This window comes from Pseudophryne corroboree, chromosome 1 (genome assembly GCF_028390025.1).
Source record: "Pseudophryne corroboree isolate aPseCor3 chromosome 1, aPseCor3.hap2, whole genome shotgun sequence".
Taxonomy (NCBI): domain Eukaryota; kingdom Metazoa; phylum Chordata; class Amphibia; order Anura; family Myobatrachidae; genus Pseudophryne; species Pseudophryne corroboree.
Window position 1 is genome coordinate 662,120,154 of NC_086444.1, and position 18,759 is coordinate 662,138,912.

Sequence of the window (18,759 nt, forward strand, 5' to 3'; positions counted from 1 at the left end):
TGCTCCCATCTCAGAATCTGCCACTTGGTGTGCATCTAGTCCTCACTTATGCTAATGAAGGTGCACAGAACCAGACCAAATGTAACACTCCACCTCATTGGTCATGTAATTTGTAATCAGGCCAAATTAATGGAAAGATTAGTAAAGCTGTGGATGGCTACAAAACTATTTTAAATCCCTCATACATACATACATAGATACATACATACATACATACATACGTACCTTAATGAATAAAAGTTTACTTGAAAGGAATTTACACCATGTATTATAGATCTTAAAAAACAAAATAACTTGAAAGGGGTTGTGGTCAATTAAACATCAAAACAAAAAACATTTTAAAAAAAATAAAGCCCGCAAACAAATTACTCTGGACCACAACATATTTACATTGGCTGTTCAAGAAAAGTTTTTAATTATTGGTCTTGTTCATCATCATCTCACAAGACAGAAATAAAGATTTATATTATCCAAATGTGAAAACAAAATCAAGTGATATCACTTCAGTTATCTCAAGAAGGTACTGTTGGTAACCATGGTAATGCAGCCCTAAATTTCCTTATAACTGACCTTTGAAAACCTGATAATTTAAATATATAAGTAATATACATACAATCACCCAAAGACGCAAACATATGCAACAAATAGGGCCTGGAGTTGCGCCCTGTGCCGCAAAACATCAACTATCGGTACTTTGCGCATGCGCAGGACCCGTTGTGTGTGTGCTCGAATGGATACTGCGACACAGGATGCAGAATGGCAGCAGACTGTCAGAGATTGAAGGTCTTCTGCCATTTCGGAGGCGGAGGTGACAGCCTCAGTTTGTGAAAATGGAGGCATGCCGCCACCATTTACAGGAAGGGAATTGGTAAGGGATATCAGTCGTTGGCCTCTGCTACGGACGTAGCAAGCCGCCCAATGGTGAGTGGCTGATATGGTACTGCATCTTAGGACACAGGTCGGATCACTACTGCAGCAGTAGGCTGCACTTGTAATAGACGCCTCCTAATGCATCACCATACAGTGCTATCCCTGCTGCTTCCAAGGAAGAACAGTGATAGCAACTCCAACAACATCTGAATTAGGCCCAAAGGATTCCACAAGTCGTCATCAATTGAGGAGGCGTAGGACCTCAACTTCTGTACCATTTAGCTGTGCTCCATTAATACAAAGGTAGAAAATAAACCTTTACAACCTACCTTTGTGCCCAGACCAAGGCCACTCTTGATCAATTCACACAGCTTTGGGACCAGCTGAGCCAGTACACTGACATCCAGATGCTGAATGCACTGTGGAAAAGAAAAAGAAAAAAGCCCACAGAATTACAATGGTCTTTTCTCATATCCTGCTTAAACGCAGTATATGTGATTAAAATATATTTGTGATACAGTACACTACACGCACAGCTGTAGCATGCTATTTTATCTTCATTATCACTGAACACCAAATCTAACCATTTATCTTATGTTACTTTGCCATTAATATAAGCTATACGGAGGAATTTATCTGCTCTCATGTTCTCCCTCCTCTGCATTCCCTCGTCTCTGTTTGTCCGTCTTTTCCGGTGTACATATTCTACTTATAAAATGTTTGTTGGTGTCTGTATAAGTATTTCACCTCACTTATGATTGTTCAGACTCTTCATTCAGAGCTTCCGCTGTTATTGTGTTATTTGTATTTAATATGATAAAGTCTTTGTAAAAAATATATTGCCCAAAAAACGAAAAAACGGATCTGCACCTATATGGTGCAGATCCAATCAGTAGTTATAACAATTTGTTTTGCTAAAACGGTAATTTAACTATTTATTTCTTGTGAACAGTGGAATTTTTAAGATAGACTGATGAATAATATTTTAACCGGCCGATGGTCTTGAAAGAAATGCTGTTTATAAGCATCACCGGCTTAATAGGCAAAACTGATACAGTTAACAAAATAGATGTCATCATCAACTTTCCGGATTGTTTTTGAAATTATGCTATATTTTTTATCATCTCCATTTATCTGCACTCTACCATTAGCTTAGGTCATTTCAATTAACCACACCTATTTAATACTTAACTCACAGAGACTTTATGTACTAGCCTAATGACCAGGATACAAACACTACTTTTAACTGACAGTGTAAGTACACTTACCATATTTATGGTTTCCATCATTGGAGAGGATTTAGCAGCATTCAGTCTGGCACTGTCCATTGCAGCCTACACACAAACACATGCTTTAACATCTAGAACGTTTGAGGGCTAACACAAAAGATCTAAGCAAAAACATATTAAGGTTTATTTTAAAATACTAGAGGATGTGTATATAACAGTAGTTAAGTTCACAGTGCCGGTTTGCTAGTACCCTTCAATTGCCCCTCCTCACAGGATACATTTCTGAACGTCTGAAGTAGAAAGATGTAAACAGCTGTTTCTCCATAACTGCTTTCTCAAGGCATCATTCCTCGAGAAAGCCCTTAAGGTGAAATAGCTGTAGGCAAGCAGTAGCTTTTGTCCATGTTATAATTATACAGCAATATACTTTTGTTGTTACTTCTATATCATAATACACATGTTGTGACATTTACTCAGTAGCTGTACAGCCGTAGCAAACCGAGCGGCCTTAGAGCACTTGACCAGAGCTGGCTACATACAGCTACTAACTTAGAACTGGTTACTAATATGAAATTTAGGAGATATAGGGAACACCAATAAAGTACACTAGTTGCGACTGGAGACATAACATTACAGAAATCCTAGAGAGGCTGTTAATTACACTTGAGCTAGATTAACTAGCCCCAAAACTGATGATTTAATATTAACACTGGTAAATTAAGTAGCATATGCCTGGATATTTTGGCAATAGCTACATTATTTGATACTAATCTCCTCTCTAGAGGAAATACTCAAGGGCATAGCTACCATATGTGCAGGCAGTGCAGCTGCTATGGGGTCCAGGGCTGAGAGTGGCCCCTTTTACCTGTCAAAGTTACATGTTTTATATACATATATTTCATCATTCGGTGGTAGATAAGGGCACTTACAAATATTTGCCTTGGAACCTGCAATCTCTCTTGTTACGCCCCTGGACCTGTTCATTGTAATGTGGTATAAAATGAACTGGAGGGGAATTAATGTTGCATAATATGAACTGGGGCCCTGAAATGTGACCTAATGTGAACTACAGCGCTACTATGGTTCAGAAAATGAATTAAATCACTGCTATGGGGCTTAATTGAAGAAACCAAGGAACTACTATGGTCCAGAAAATGAACTAGGGTAATATTATGGGGCATAAAATTAGCAACTGCTGCGAAGAGGTGTCTCTCTAGAAACATTTGAGTAGGGGGCCCTTCAAAATATTGCTATGGGGCCCACAAAGTACTGGAAATACTATTCCACTAATCTCCCTGGTCACAATAGAGGAACAGTATATCAATATAAATGAGCGAGGCAGCCATTACAAATCATATACTGAAATAGAACAATAGCGACAATGGATATTTTGGTAAAATATATATATTTGAATACGCATTTCTTTTCATGACTTTGTATTATGCTTCACCAATTTTAATTGAATTAATAAAGTTGATACATATTTGAATACATACCAATAAAGTATATAACGTTTATTATGATGAATTTGGTCCCAGTGCATCCTTGAGACTACTTACTTTTCTTCGTTCTATAGTAATGTATGCATACTTTGAGTAGTGGGTAGCAACTCACAGCAGCCTTGAGATCGGGTTGGGCATGTGTGACCGCCAGTCAGGATACCGACGGTGGGATCCCGGCTGTGAGATGTTCGGCGGGGAAGGGGGGGGGGCAAAGCGCAACGAAGCCCCTTACGTGGACTTCGCACCGGCGGGATTTTGAGCAGGTGGGATGCAGTGGTTGGTAATGTCACTACATTCCTTGAGATATATTTAAAAAAAAACATAAAAAACTGACTACTGTTGCCTGGCTGGGACTTCGCGGAGGAAGCCTGGAGGCTGTCCCTGCTCTGGCAGCCGAAGGAAAGACTGTCACTGATTCCGCTGCAGTGTCAATTACAAATTGGAGGATAAAGACTCCTTGTGATTTTCTGATCTATTCCAACCTTTTGGTACGCATATTACCCACAGAGGTGCTGACTATCCTTCAATTCGATACAACAATACTGCACCATGAGAGGTGTTTTTTATGTTTTTTGTTTATAGCCCCCCTTTGTTGTGAGCAACAGACTGAAGACCAGAGCAATAGTGTTTGATGTGCATGATACAAAATCCCTCATATATATTATATATATATATATATATATATATATATATATATATATATATATATACACACACACACACACACACACACACACACACACACACACACATATATACATACATACACACACACACACACGTGTGTCCTGCACTCTCATCACTTAGATTCAACGATGGGGTGCTCCCAGTGGGCGTCCACAGTGTAAGTGGGTGCACACAGAGGCGTAACTAGGGTTTTCGGAGCCCAGAGCAAAATGAAGAGTGGCGGCGCCGCCCCCCCCCCCCCCCAAAAAAAAAAAAAAACCACACTAAAAGTAGTGGCCACGCTCCAGAAGGGGTGTGGCCACTTAAAATGGGGCGTGCCAACATGACTATCACCTACCCCCTGTGTCGCCCCTCAGCACACCTTCATTCAATTTTTGCATAGTACGCATGCAGAGTCCCCTTTTTACACAGTGCCAGATACACAATTGCCCTACAGTGTCAGATCCACAGTGCTCCACAGTGTCAGATCCAGTGACAGATACAGCGCCCCACAGTGCCAGATACAATGCCCCAATCAGAGCTCGTGGACCGGCAGCCAATCAGGTCCGCAAGCTCTGATTGGCTAATGCCGCCAGAGACTGGACACACGCAGCGCTGCACGGCAGCGTCAGTGAGAACATTGAGGGGCAGGAGAGATGCTGCGCTCTCCTAGCCTCACATTGCAGCGTGACGGGGGTGAGTGGGGCATGATGCCCTGGCCGCCGGCGGCGCCCCCCTCTGCTGGGCCTGCCAAGGCGCCCAGGGGCATGTGCCCCACTCGCCCTGCCCTAGTTACGCCTCTGGGTGCACATATATACTTTGTAGTGTTCAGAGAAATGGAAGGGCACTCTCCGCAATATAGACTCATAAAGGTACAACAGGCTTTACTCAATTAGTTTCAGGTCTCATAATAGTTGATGTTTCGATTCATACACTGAATCTTCTTCAAGACAAGCCAACATCAATGTCATCATCAATCCAGATATTACTATACAGAGAATAAAAATTAAGAACAAAACAAATACACATTGGCTCAGTCTCTCAGGTCCACAAAATAAACCATAGGTCAAAAAGGAGATTTACGGTAAGACTTACCATTGTTAAATCTCTTTCTGCGAGGTACACTCAATTCCACAGGGAATAACATCGGGGTGTAGAGTTGGAACTTGATCCGAGGCACCAACAGGCTAAAGTTTTGACTGTTCCCAGGATGCACTGCACCGCCTCCTCTATAGCCCCGCCTCCAAGCACTGGAGCTTAGTTTTGTTAACCAGTCAAATGCAGTAGCAGGTAAGAGACGGTAGATGTTAGTCACATAGAACCACATTCTCACGACAGGAGAAGTGACTAGCAGCTAATGCCATACAAACCCAAAGAAGCTAAGTCAGGGCGGGCGCCCCGTGGAATCCAATGTACCTCACAGAAAGAGATTTAACAATGGTAAGTCTACCATAAATCTACTTTTCTGCAGCTGGGTACACTGGTATTCCACAGGGAATAACATCAGGGATGTCCTAAAGCAGTTCCTCATGAGAGGGAACGCACTGTAGCAGGCACAAGAAACCAGCGTCCAAAGGAAGCATCCAGGGAGGCGGAAGTATCAAAGGCATAGAACCTGATGAACATGTTCACGTAGGACCACGTAGCCGCCTTGCACAACTGTTCAGCGGACGCGCCACGGCGGGCCGCCCAAGAAGGTCCAACGGACCAAGTAGAATGGGCCTTGATAGCAGCAGGAGCTGGGAGTCCAGCCTGCGCTTAAGCTTGTGCAGTCACCATTCTAATGCATCTGGCCAAGGTCTGCTTATTCGCAGGCCAGCCACGTTTGTGAAAACCAAAAACTACAAAAAGAGAAGCTGATCTCCTGATAGAGGCAATCCTTTTTACATATATACGGAGAGCCCGTACCACATCCAAAGACCGCTCTTTGAAAGACACACCAGGAGAGATAAAGGCCAGAACCACAATCTCTTGGTTAAGGTGTAAAGATAACACCACCTTAGGTAGATAACCAGGGGGAGTTCTAAGAACTGCCCGGACACAGTGATAAATCAGAAAGGGTGGACGACAGGACAAATCGCCTAAGTCTGACACCCTCCTAGCAGAGGCAATAGCCAACAGAACAAATGACCTTAAGCGTAAGGCATTTAAGGTCCACAGACTCAAGAGGTTCAAACTCTTGAAGGGCATCAAGAACAGACAGATCCCATGGAGCCACAGGAGGGACATAGGGAGGCGGAATCCGTAGTACGCCCTGAGTGAATGTATGAACGTCAGGAATAGATACAATTTTGCGCTCAAACCACACGGACAAGGCAGATATGTGAACCTTGAGGGCGGCCAGGTGAAGTACTAAATCCAGGCCTTGTTGCAAAAAAGCCAGGAGTCTGGAAGTAATAAACTTGTATGCATCATAATTCTTAGCAGCACACCAGGTGAAGTAAGAATTACCCTATAATAAATCAGTGCAGAAGATGGTTTGCGGGCCTTCAACATAGTTTGAATAACCGCCTCAGAAAATCCTTTGACCCTCAGGAGTGAAGCTTCAAGAGCCACGCCGTCAAAGCCAGTCTTGCCATGTCCTGGTAAACACAAGGGCCCTGAACGAGGAGTTCTGGGCACTGAGGAAGTAGAAGAGGACGCTTGATCGAGAGACCCTGCAGGTCTGAGAACCAATGCCGTCTGGGCCACGCTGGAGCGACTAGAAGCAGTATTCCTCCTTCTTGCTTGAACTTCAATAGTACCCTGGGCAGGAGTGACACTGGAGGGAACACGTATGGCAGCCGAAAGTTCCATGGAATTGCCAGTGCATCCACGAACGCTGCTTGAATATCCCTTGTCCTTGCTCCGAAGACCGGAACCTTGTGATTGTGTCGAGACGCCATCATGTCTACATCTGGTAGACCCCACTAGTCCACAATGAGTTGGAAGACCTCCGGATGAAGACTCCACTCCCCGGCGTGTATGTCCTGACGACTGAGGTAGTCCGCTTCCCAATTGAGGGCCCCCCGGAATGAACACTGACGATATTGCTGGCATATGGCGTTCCGCCCATCAAAGAATTTTTGACACTTCCATCATTGCCATGCGGCTTCCAGAGCCACCTTGATGATTTATGTACGCCACCGTGGTGGCGTTGTCTAATTGTACTTGAACAGGCCTGTTCTGTACTAAAGGCAGAGGAGCGATTCCTCTCTGGTCCACCGATCCTGGAGAGAGTGTTGCTCCAACACCGCTCCCCAACCCCACAGACTGGCATCAGTCATTAGGAGGACCCAGTTGGAGATCTAGAAGGGACGGCCCCTGCTCAATTGTTGGTCCTGTAGCCACCAATTCAGTGACAGACGAACCTCCGGAGTCAAGGAGATCATTTGAGACCTGATCCGGTGAGGCAGCCATCCCACTTGGAAAGGATTAATCTCTGCAGAGGGCGGGAATGAAATTGAGCGTTTTCCACCATGTCGAAAGCAGACACCATGAGGCCTAGTACTTGCATCTCCGAGTGTATCGACACTCTTTGGCGAGAGAGGAAGCATCGGATTCTGTCCTGAAATTTCAGGACCTTCTCTGGAGACAAGAACAAACGTTGGTTGTGTGTGTCCAATAATACCTCCAGGTGCACCATGCTCTGAGCAGGGACCAGTGAGGATTTCTTCCAGTTGATGAGCCACCCGTGGGCTTGTAGGAATTGGACCGTCTGTTCCAGATGACGGAGGAGAACCTCTGGGGAGTTCGCTAGGATCAACACGTCGTCCAGATACGGCAGGATTCTGATACCCTGACGGCGGAGAAGGGCCGTCATGACCGCCATGACCTTGGTAAAGATCCGAGGAGCCGTGGTCAGTCCGAAAGGCAAGGCTTGGAACTGATAATGAAGGTTGCCAATAGCAAACCAAAGATATTGCTGATGCCACATGGCAATAGGTATGTGTAGGTAAGCATCCTGTATGTCCAGGGATACCATATAGTCCTCGGGTTCCAAAGCCAGTACAATAGAGTGCAGAGTTTCCATACAGAATTTGGACACCCTCACAAATTTATTCAAAGATTTGAGGTTGAGTATAGGCCGGATGGATCCATTTGGCTTCGGAACTAGAAACGGCATCGAATAGTATCCCCTGTCTCTCTGAGACAGAGGCACCGGCACTATCACTCCTGTATCCAGGAGGGATTGGACAACCAAATGTAGAGTTTGTGCTTTTAACAGAGCCGAAGGAATAACTGTTGAGCAAAACTGGCGAGGGGGGACGTCTCTTGAAAGAGATCGTGTACCCGTGAGAGACCTCTGCCTGCACCCAGGTTTCCGAGGGTGGTCTTTAACCATAACTGGGTGAACTACAGAAGTTGGCCTCCCACCCACCCTGGGGATGCCCGCCCCGTCATGCAGCAGGCTTGTCCGGTTTGGAAGCAGGCTGACGGGCAGCCCAATAACGTTTAGGTTTGGGCTTAGAGGATTTGGAAGTGCGAGCCTGTCTCGGGGTACGCCTGACTCTTTGCTTTATCTGGAGGTCGAAAGGAATGAAAAGTAGTACTCTTAGCCTTTGGAACCGAAGGATTAGTACTTGGGAGAAACGCAGTCTTGGCGACGCCAAGTCGGTCACAAGCTTGTTCAGATCATCTCCAAACAGTATATCTCCCTTAAAAGGGAGCACCTCCAAGGTCTTCTTAGAGTCCAGGTCCACCGACCAGGACCGCCAGGACAGACGTAGTAGATGCCTTGGCCGCAATAATGCCTGCATCAGAAGCCGCCTCCTGAATATAGTGGGAGGCTGTGGTAATATATGACAGATATTGTCTGGCAGTGTCAGAAAAATTCAGAGGTAGCTCTTCCTCAATTACTTGAACCCATGCTTCAATGTCTTTTGCTGCCCAAGAGGCTGCCATAGTGGGTCTTCAAGCAACCCTCCGCACACTTATCCGTTGGTTCCTTCAAAAAGGTGACAGGCAGAGTAGATAACACCACAAGACGGGCTACATACGAGTCCACTAGTTGCGGGGTTTCCCACTTGTTACTCAATTCCGCAGAGATAAGATAACGGGCTAGCATCTTTTTAGACAGGGAAAATCTTTCCTGGAGAAGACCAGGATTCCTGACGTATGTCAATTAAATGGTCGGAGTGTGGTAAGACTAATTTAGTAACCTAACGTTTGAACTTATCAGGTTTCTTAGACGTATCAGGAAGGTCAATCTCATCATCCACCTGAAGAATCAGCTTGATAGCCTCCACTAGGTCAGGATCAACAACCTGTGTTGTAGAATCTTCATCAGAAGCAGCTGTATCAGCATCTGATGGACCAGTATATTCCCCATCCGAATCGGAAGAATCATCCGAAATATTAGTGGATTGTGAGGAAGAAATGGCCCGCTTAGATGACCCTTTGGCCCCAGTAGGGTGAGGGTTAGGTTTTTGTTTAACCAAGGACTGATTTAATTGCTGTAACTGGGTTGACAGAGTAAACACCCATGGTGTATTAACTACAGGGACAATAGTGGCCACGCGGGGAAGGGGGGGGGGGGGGGGGGGTGTTACAAGCGAAGTCAGCATATCTGAAAATACAGCCCAAGGTGGATCCTGATTTGCCACAGGAACTGCGGGCTGACTAGGGGGTGCAGAACACCCAGTACCTGAACCCTCAGCAGAAATCTTTTTCTCAGGTATATCCGTGGCGCCAGCACTGCATGATGCAGGAGCGTCTGCGGATTTCCCGCCCTGTGTAGCAGACATTATTGGGAATGTAGCCTTAGGGCGTATCACTACAATATAGCCAGACAAATACAATACCTGACAATACCTGTCTCCTGGGGCCGTGACCGGATCGCGATTTCGGCGGGTCCCACCTGGGGGACCCTCTTACCTCCTCCCTGAAGTGCGGCCACGTGATCCAGGAGAGCAGCAGCAGTGATATGTGCCTGATGACTGGAGCGCCTCCACTGCAAGTACCCGGCAACCAGGGTGCGGGAGTATGCTGCGCCGCTGGGGGAGGTGATGGAGCCAACCGTCACATCAGGGGGAAACCACAAGTGCTGATGCTCAAAGCAAGCTCTCTTATACAAGTAAAACCGGAAGTGCCATGGTACAGACTAAACCATAAAAATGTATGACTGCTGTTCAACCAAATATTCTAATACCCACAAGAATCAACTCGAAAAAGAGCCCGAAGCACAGACATACCAACCGCTAGTATCATTCTATTGAGCGCCGTAGGTACGGCAGTGGAATGCCAATGGCGGAAGTGGCTTGCGTTCCAGGTGCGAGAGACTCTGGAATGCACACGTGACCATGTCCCATGACACACCAAATTGACATACCAGAACGCCCCAGCATGATCACGTCAAGAGACGTACAATGTAGTATCTAGGATACAAATCAACAAAGGCACCATGCGACTGAGTCACATGACCGGGTCAAAGACCATCAAACGTACAGACCAAAATAATGAACCAAAAAAAGATGAAAAATAAAACCATAAATAAAGCTTACAGGTTTATTAGGGGCCCATGAGACCATCAAAATATCAGACTATAGTCACACATTCCGTGGCCTCCATTTAGATTATAGGCACATAGAAGAAAATACATATACATAATAGGAAAAATATATATGAAAAAATATAAAATGGTAAATACAATGGTATGAGAAAACTAGAATTCTTGAAAGAGGACACATGATCAAATATGAAATAACAGTCCAGATGACATTTCAAAATATAGGTTCAAACGGAGAGTAATGAGTTCATAACCGTAAAGGTATATGTACAAAGATGGTATAGTAGCAACCTAGTACTGTTCAAATTCATTACATAATGGATCATAGAAAAATATTTAAACAGTTATATTCATTGAGGTCCCTCGGGGCCACAGTATCGATGGTGGATATCCAGAAACTTTCACTCTTTTTCAAACTAAACAGCCGGTCACACCCCAATGGTTGGGAAGGAACCCAATCAATTAATATACATTTAAGGTTGGCCACTTGGTGACCAGTCAACAGATAATGTCGGGCGTATGGTGGTCCTATGATACATATATACATATTTATAAGGTGCCACAAGTGTTTCGCAGCACCATACAAAGGACAGTACAGGGAGACAAAACTTAGCATTACAGTAAGTAAATAAATAAATAAATAAATAAAAAAAAAGAGTACAAGTAACAAAGAGCACCACAATTCTCAAAACAAAATACATCTAAGAAGTAAGTAGCTTGGGAGTAATCATCGTACTACTTGGGGCTGGCGGACACAGATAGAGATAAGCCTTTACCAGCAGGAGAAAAAGCGGGTAAAGATGGTCGCTGAGTAGGAGAGCTGTGAGTGAAATGTGTCGAGAAGAGGGCTTTGACAACAAGAGGAAAGAGGGTCCTGCTCTGCAGAGCTAACAATCTAGTGGGAAGGGGCGACAGACAGATGACATGAGGTGCAAGCAAGCGGGAGGTAGCCCGATGGCAGTATGTAAGCAAAGCAGAGATGTTCAAGGCATAAGGCAGGGGGATGGAGGAGCAGCTTCAGGACTAGGTTATGCATCGGAAGGGTACACTTTGATGAATAGGTGGGTTTTTAGCGCCCGTTTGAAGCTTTGCAAGGTTGGGGTGAGTCTAATGGAGCGGGGGAGCATGTTCCACTGAAGGGGTGCAGCACGGGCAAAATCGTGAACTCGAGTATTCAGAGTTGTACAAGATATCTTCAGATAATATTTGGATAACTAAGGGTGTAATATCTCTAAGTCAACTCTACCAAGATGGAGTGCTCAAGTCTTTTCAGCAATTGAAACTCGAATTTGATATACCTAACACTGCCTTGTTTCGGTACTTCCAACTTAGACATGCTGTGCAGACCCAGTTTCCTCATGGCCCACCTCCAATTGCAGATTCACCCGTTAAGTCGTTGCTCACTTCTCTTAGTCGAAGGGGAAAAATATCTGTCATATATACTGCTTTGAATAATAAATATGGCCATGATCATTTGAATACACTTCGCATTAAATGGGAGACTGATTTGGGACCTTTGTCCCAGGAGCAGTGGATCCAGATCCTGGGCTCCATTAAATATACTACGCCATGTATACGATATAAACAAGTCTTTTTTTACATTCTGCACAGGGTGTATCGAACTCCTGTCACTATGCAGAGGGCTGGTCTTAGGGATAACTCTTGCTGCCCCAGATGCCGGGAGACCGATGCCGGATTCTGGCATTTGTTATGGGACTGCCCTGCAATTTCCCTTTTCTGGCGTAAGGTATGGGGTGATATAACCATGACTGCCCCATCCCTCCCCGTACTAGACCCCGGCCTATGCCTGTTTGGATTAGATCTTGAGGAAACACACTCTGTAGTACTGTACAGATATGTCCTGTGTCTCACTACGCTGGCGAGGGCTGTCATTGCCAGGGTTTGGTTCTCAGCTGACATACCTAGGGTGGAGCAATGGAGGGCGTTAGTAAATTCTGTAATACGACACGAGAAATATATGTATAAGATAAGGGGTTCCTCCTCTCAATTTACAGAGAGGTGGGACCGCTGGTGCAGCACAAGGCTGGGCAGACCGATATTGGACACCTAGTCGTCCTTTACACAGATATCGTTTGATAAGGAACCTTACGTGAATATAATTGACGCACACACTACATGTTGAATTTTAACATATATAATTTTATTGATGGCAATTGTTACTGTTACAGTTAATAGAATGCTGATGTTTGTCTTGAGTTATGTATAAATGTCAAAAAATCAAATAAAAAAGTACTTGATTTAAAAAAAAAATCGTGAACTCGAGCATGGGAAGCAGTGACCAGGGCAGAGGGGAGCAGACGGTCATTGGCCGACCTTAGGGGGTGGGAGGAAGTATGAAGGGAGAGGAGGTTGGAGATGTAGGGAGCAGTGGAATTAGAGATGGCCTTGTATGTGAGGGTGAGGAGTTTGAAGAGGATTCTGTAGGGAAATGTATATATAAATAATATATATATATATATATATATATATATTTATTTATTTATTTACAGGGGTGAAGACACCCTGTAAATTGAAGCAATATTGAGTAGAGGACCACTGAAGACAATAGTATTTGTGTCGGTGATGCTGGGGTGGGATATACTTTTGTTTTGCAACAGGTACTGTAAAATACTATTGTACCAGGCACGTTATTGGAGCAGAAGTGCTTTCATGAATATTAATTTGGGTAAATTGGCATTAATGATAATCTGCAAACTCTAGTCTTATTTAAGGCATGGCTTTTGGTTATTGCCTAGGTAAATGGAATGCTACTCAGGCACTGTCTGATGTGGAATTTATTTTTAGCCTTGTAGTGGGAAGAGGGTATTGGAAATGAGGTGTAATCATTCAGCACACAAGTCTGTACCACTATTTACTGATTAGTATATGGGCTGCTGTATTTTTCCTATAACAAAAGTGTTTTTTTTATTTTCCAAGTGTTATCACATTTAAAGCATTATTTACAGTTATACAGGAGTTAAACAGGAGCAAGCTGTGGGTTAACAGTCTAACTGAAATATCTACTACTGTAAAACTACTCTGAGGAAAATGCTTTTTGGCCTGCCTCCAATTCAAACACCTGGACACTACTTTCTGGGTACCCTGCTTGGACATCGCAAGGTGGTAAACTTGCTTGACATCTTCTGATTGTTTTTAGTCTTTCAGGGAACTAGATGGACCTCTGTTCCCTGCACCCCGCTGACCAACAAATGACAAAACCATCCTCTTTGCATCAGTATTTGAGGCCTGGGGCACATACACCAAATCCGGGATGTAGAGCATCTCTACTCTAACTCTTACCTAGGACCCTAACCTAAAACTCATCCTAAACATTAATCCTAATATTCTATCCCTAATACTCTAACCCCAAACATCTCCCTAACCATAATGCCTACACCTAATAGCTTAACCAACCCTTATACCCTATACCAATCACCTAAACTAATCCTAACCCCCTACCTAACTAACCTTCCCAGCTGTACGGTGTACTGAGAATTGTGGTACTAATTGTTACTTGAGCTCTGTTTATGTTCTGACTACTGTAGTGTTATGTTAAGTAATGTAATGTTCTGTGTACTCTGTACGGTTTCACTGTTGTCCGATTTACAGCGCTGTGGACCACTTGTGACGACTCATTAATAAAATGTATTATTATTATTAATAATAACCCCGAAATCTAATACCCTAACTCTAAAGCGCAGACTGGATGGAACATGAAATTCTTATCTGCAGTCAAATTCTAACAAAGCATACAGCCTAAGGGGAGGACATCCAGTATCCCCCCATTGGACTCCGAGAAAAGCATTTAGCGTAACTACAAACATCTTGTTTTCACTTTCATCCATATAAGACACTGGAAGACTGGGAGCAGCCTAAAAGGGAGGGTATGCCTTATGTCAAACTGGTGCATCTTTGGACGTCATAATTTTGTATTTGGGTTGAAAGAATAATTTGGTCCATGAATAGCCTTGTATTCATGAAGGATAAGAGTTCCCAGATCCAAAAATATCCTAGTTGTAAAGACGGCAAATAAGACAAACTTCACCTTACCCAAAATCATTGGTTTGAAAACATGGCCGGACTGGCCATCTGACACTTCTGGTACATGCCAGAAGGGCCGATGGGCAGGTGGGCCGAATTGGTCACTCAGAGAGCTGGGAAGGATGCGCGCAGCGCAACCTCCGGCCCCATGGTCTCCATGGAAATAGGGGCGTGCCGCGAGTCCAAGCCCCCCCAGCAACTGTTGCCATGGTAACGAGGGAGTGCCACGAGTCCACACCCCCATGACTCGCGGCATGCCCCAATACGTCGTGCGGCGCCCCCCCCCCCCAGTGACGAGCGCGTTCACCGATGCCAGGGCCTAATTGAGGCCCCAGTCCATCGCTGTTTGAAAGTAGGGCACTGTAAAAGATGGCAAGTACAGATTTCAAGGAGCTTTTGGGTGGGATGTATGCATCCCTCCCAGAAAGAAGTCAGTTAATATTTCTTTTTTTTTTTAAATAAATAATGTAAGAGCTGAAAGTGACTAAACCACTAGTTGACGGGTAATTCTATTCACTGGCACCCAAGAGTAGACATTACATTCATATAAGATGTCATTTTTTTTTAGCACTGCAACAGGACACCTAAAGAGCCAATTGTAGCACATATTTCCCTAACTTCACCACCACTGATCTAAGAATCACCCTTAATGATCTTTATTGGTATAACAGAATGGCGCAGCTCAAATTGCACTAGCTTTGTATTAGGACAGCGTTTGACAGCTGGTATAGGCTGTGAATTTAATAGCTCATTACAATTTCCACTCAATGTTTCCGTAGAATTTAGACTTTAATAATATTTTATTTTTTTACAAATATAAATATTTATATAGCATAAGGGTCTAAAGCAACATGTGCAATTTATGCATAAAACATCAAATACAAAACATGGGATGTTAGATAAAATATTTTGGGATGCCCTTACCTTTTCCTGATCGGTGGCTCGGAGACTTAGATAATTCAGCACCTGAGGTTCTAGAACACTTAACGACTCCAGCAAAGCTGGGATGAGTTTTGGGGTATGAGGCTTCAATAATTCTCCTGCACCTTTGCTAATTTTAACCAGTGTGTTGATACTAAATAAAAGAAAAAAAAAAGAAAAAAAAAAGAAAAAAAAGAGAATAATAAATGGGAAGGTAAGGCTGACAAACTTGATGTCGCTAACAAAGTATGGTCCACTCACTCATCTACAAACACAAATTGCCTTTTTCCATAAATCCAGAAGCATAGACAACTCTTAACATTGTTGATCACAAGCTCAGACTACTTGTGAGCTTGTGATCAACAATATTGCAAGATTACTACATGAAAAACGTGTAAGAAAGTTTTGTAGACCACCCTGATGAACTGCGGGATCGAGAGCAGTAAAAACTGGGCAAAAAGTAAAGGCTTCACCATGGAAAATATAGTAATGACTAAACTCACCTGCTCTTCTCCCCAACACACTGAAAATGTCCCTTTTGTTGCATGTATTTTCTCTTCCTCACCCCACCAGATAATAACAAAGTCCCCATACCTTTAAATTACTCCCTTATAAAAGCATGTCTTCAGGTAAGCATACAATTTCTTTATTTTACCTGGTCAGTTAGACTATTTTCCACCACATACTGCTTTATAATGCACAAGCCCTTTAGGAGCTGCCTCACTTCCATTTTTTTCCATTTACAATGCTAAATGTTATGGTCCTTATAACTATTTTTGTCTCCATGTCTGTGTAAATGTTACAATGATGTAACGGTTAGAAAGAACAGGATGTATTGAAGATGATACTGTACTTAGAGAATAGTTTTTGTAGCACATTATATTAATTTGGGCGGCTGCACCACTTTAGAGAATGGTCAGCCAAGCATAGAGTCTAAGAGGGTGGTTTGATGTGGAGATCATCCAGGTATTTTGAAAAATGTCCCAGCCTGTGACATAGATCTCAAGGAAGAGTTGATAATAGCAGGAAGTATTGAGGTTATATTGCCACTTTATAGCTCACTAGTAAAGACCTAATCTGGATAACAGTGTACAGTTCTACAGGCTACAACAAGGTATTGCTAAAATAGAAAACGGCTACTAAAATGGTGCAAATGCTGCATAAAAAATCCAGGAAAACGTCAAGATCTATACAAATACAGCTTGTAGTAGTGAAGTGTCAGAGGAGCTAGAATAGAAATATTCAAAAATATTAAATATTAAGGGGTATATTCAATTAGGGTCGACAACTGCCGTCTGTCGAAAAGACGGCAGTTTTCGACTTTTTAAGGTCGAATCGTGATTCGACCTATTCAATCCCAGCAGTTTTTATTCGTCAAGTCAGGGAATTCGATTTGTCGAATAATACGTGAATCGGCGGTATAGCTGCCGATTCACATACTTTTGAGGGAAACATGGCCAAATTCGACAGGATTTGGCCCCATTTCCGACCATCTCAGTCCGACATAAAAATATGTCGGACTGAGATGAGGGACCTTACAGGAGGAGGGGGGGGGGGGGCCGCGGGGAGACGAGGAGAGCCGCAGGCAGACATGGGAGAACAGCGCTACAGCACAGCGCTGCAGGAAGATGTGTCACGGCAGCGTCGCTCACTGCAGCGTCCACACGGCTCCAACAAGGGAGGTCACGCTTGCTGGAGCCGGGTGGACACTGCCGGCGGCTGTGAGACATCCTTCTGCAGCGCTGCAGTAGCACTGCTCTCCTCCATCTGCCCGCGGCTCTCCCCGCTGGTCTCCCCCCTCTTCTCCACTCACAGGTCTCATCTTAATTCTACTTTTTTTAAAGTCGAATTGAGATGGGATTGAATAGGGGTTGTCGGATCCATTCCGACAAATACATGTCGGAATGGATCCGACCCTAACTGAATATACCCCTAAGAGTTCACGAAGACATTAAAAATGTTAAAAATAAGAGTTTAACATAGGGATAACAGAGTGTGTGACTGACCCATTGAATAGTCTCCAAGATGTTGTCGTGGGAAATAATTCAGTAAAAGAATTCATGGATGCATTGGGCAAAAATATTTCTAAGACATGGAAAAAAATTCTGGGAAAGAACACCATGTAAAAAAAACAGACCAGATAGGCATGTAGGCTATTTTCTGGATATTTACATGCTGTAGTTTACAAAGTGACTATACATTGTTAACAAGATCATCATAGACTTCCTTGTGCCAACCCAATCTTCAGGCAGACATCTTTCCACTTCTCCTAGGGAAGTCTGGGGAGGGTAGAAATATGAATGCACTAGATGTCACGTTCAGTTAAAATCAGAGAGCTCACATTTAAGTAGGAGACCAATTTGAAAAACCATATAGCAGTTACTCCTTTCCTCTTATTCCGTTATGGAGTCAGGGAATACTTCATGCTCTAGGCGCAGAAGGATTCATTTGTGTGTAATATTTGTATTCCAACCTTTCTGTCCGCACATCCAGTATCAGGCCTACTCCCTCAAATATGTAAGCACCAACAAGGTCCTTTGGAGAGCATATATACAAGTGTAGTAACTAGCTCCTCGTTGAATAAAATTCTATTGACTTCTAAAGGCACCTTATAAAATCTAGGAGCTAGCTGTGTAGTCATTGAAATACAGTATATATACAAATAATGACACAATTTCTCTAACCATTCCTGCAAAAGTAACAGACCTAACCAGCTCCAGTATCACCCTTTACCAGCTGTTTTATATGTGTGTAGCAACTTTACTATATTCAGTTAGTTTTAGAACAAATACATTAAGAAAATACAACCAACACTTCAATCCGAAACGGATTACCTGAGTGCTCGAACTTCAGCCACAGAGCTCATGATCCCCTTGTCCAAGAGGCATGGCAGTAGAACAGCAATGTTTTTTTGTCCGGCTGCTCCCTTGGAGGTTTCACACATCTTTATACACACCTTATAAGACAAAGAATACGCACAAATAACTACTGGCTGACTCCCTTATGTGTGTCTGGCAAGATTAAAAGGGAGATTCATAGTGTC

The 18,759-nt window shown here is 43.6% G+C and overlaps 1 protein-coding gene across 2 annotated transcripts in view; it reads right to left on the reverse strand.

The window, feature by feature from the left end:
- Nucleotides 1-18,759, reverse strand: part of ECPAS (Ecm29 proteasome adaptor and scaffold) — a 280,472-nt gene that overhangs the window by 43,498 nt on the left and 218,215 nt on the right. For both annotated transcript variants that reach the window (XM_063914681.1, XM_063914682.1), the window contains exons 34-37: nt 18,551-18,672; nt 15,720-15,870; nt 2,139-2,204; nt 1,200-1,289 (exon numbers count right to left, since the gene is read on the reverse strand). In XM_063914681.1, coding sequence (XP_063770751.1) covers nt 1,200-1,289; nt 2,139-2,204; nt 15,720-15,870; nt 18,551-18,672 — 429 coding nt within the window. The remainder of the gene's footprint in view (nt 1-1,199; nt 1,290-2,138; nt 2,205-15,719; nt 15,871-18,550; nt 18,673-18,759) is intronic.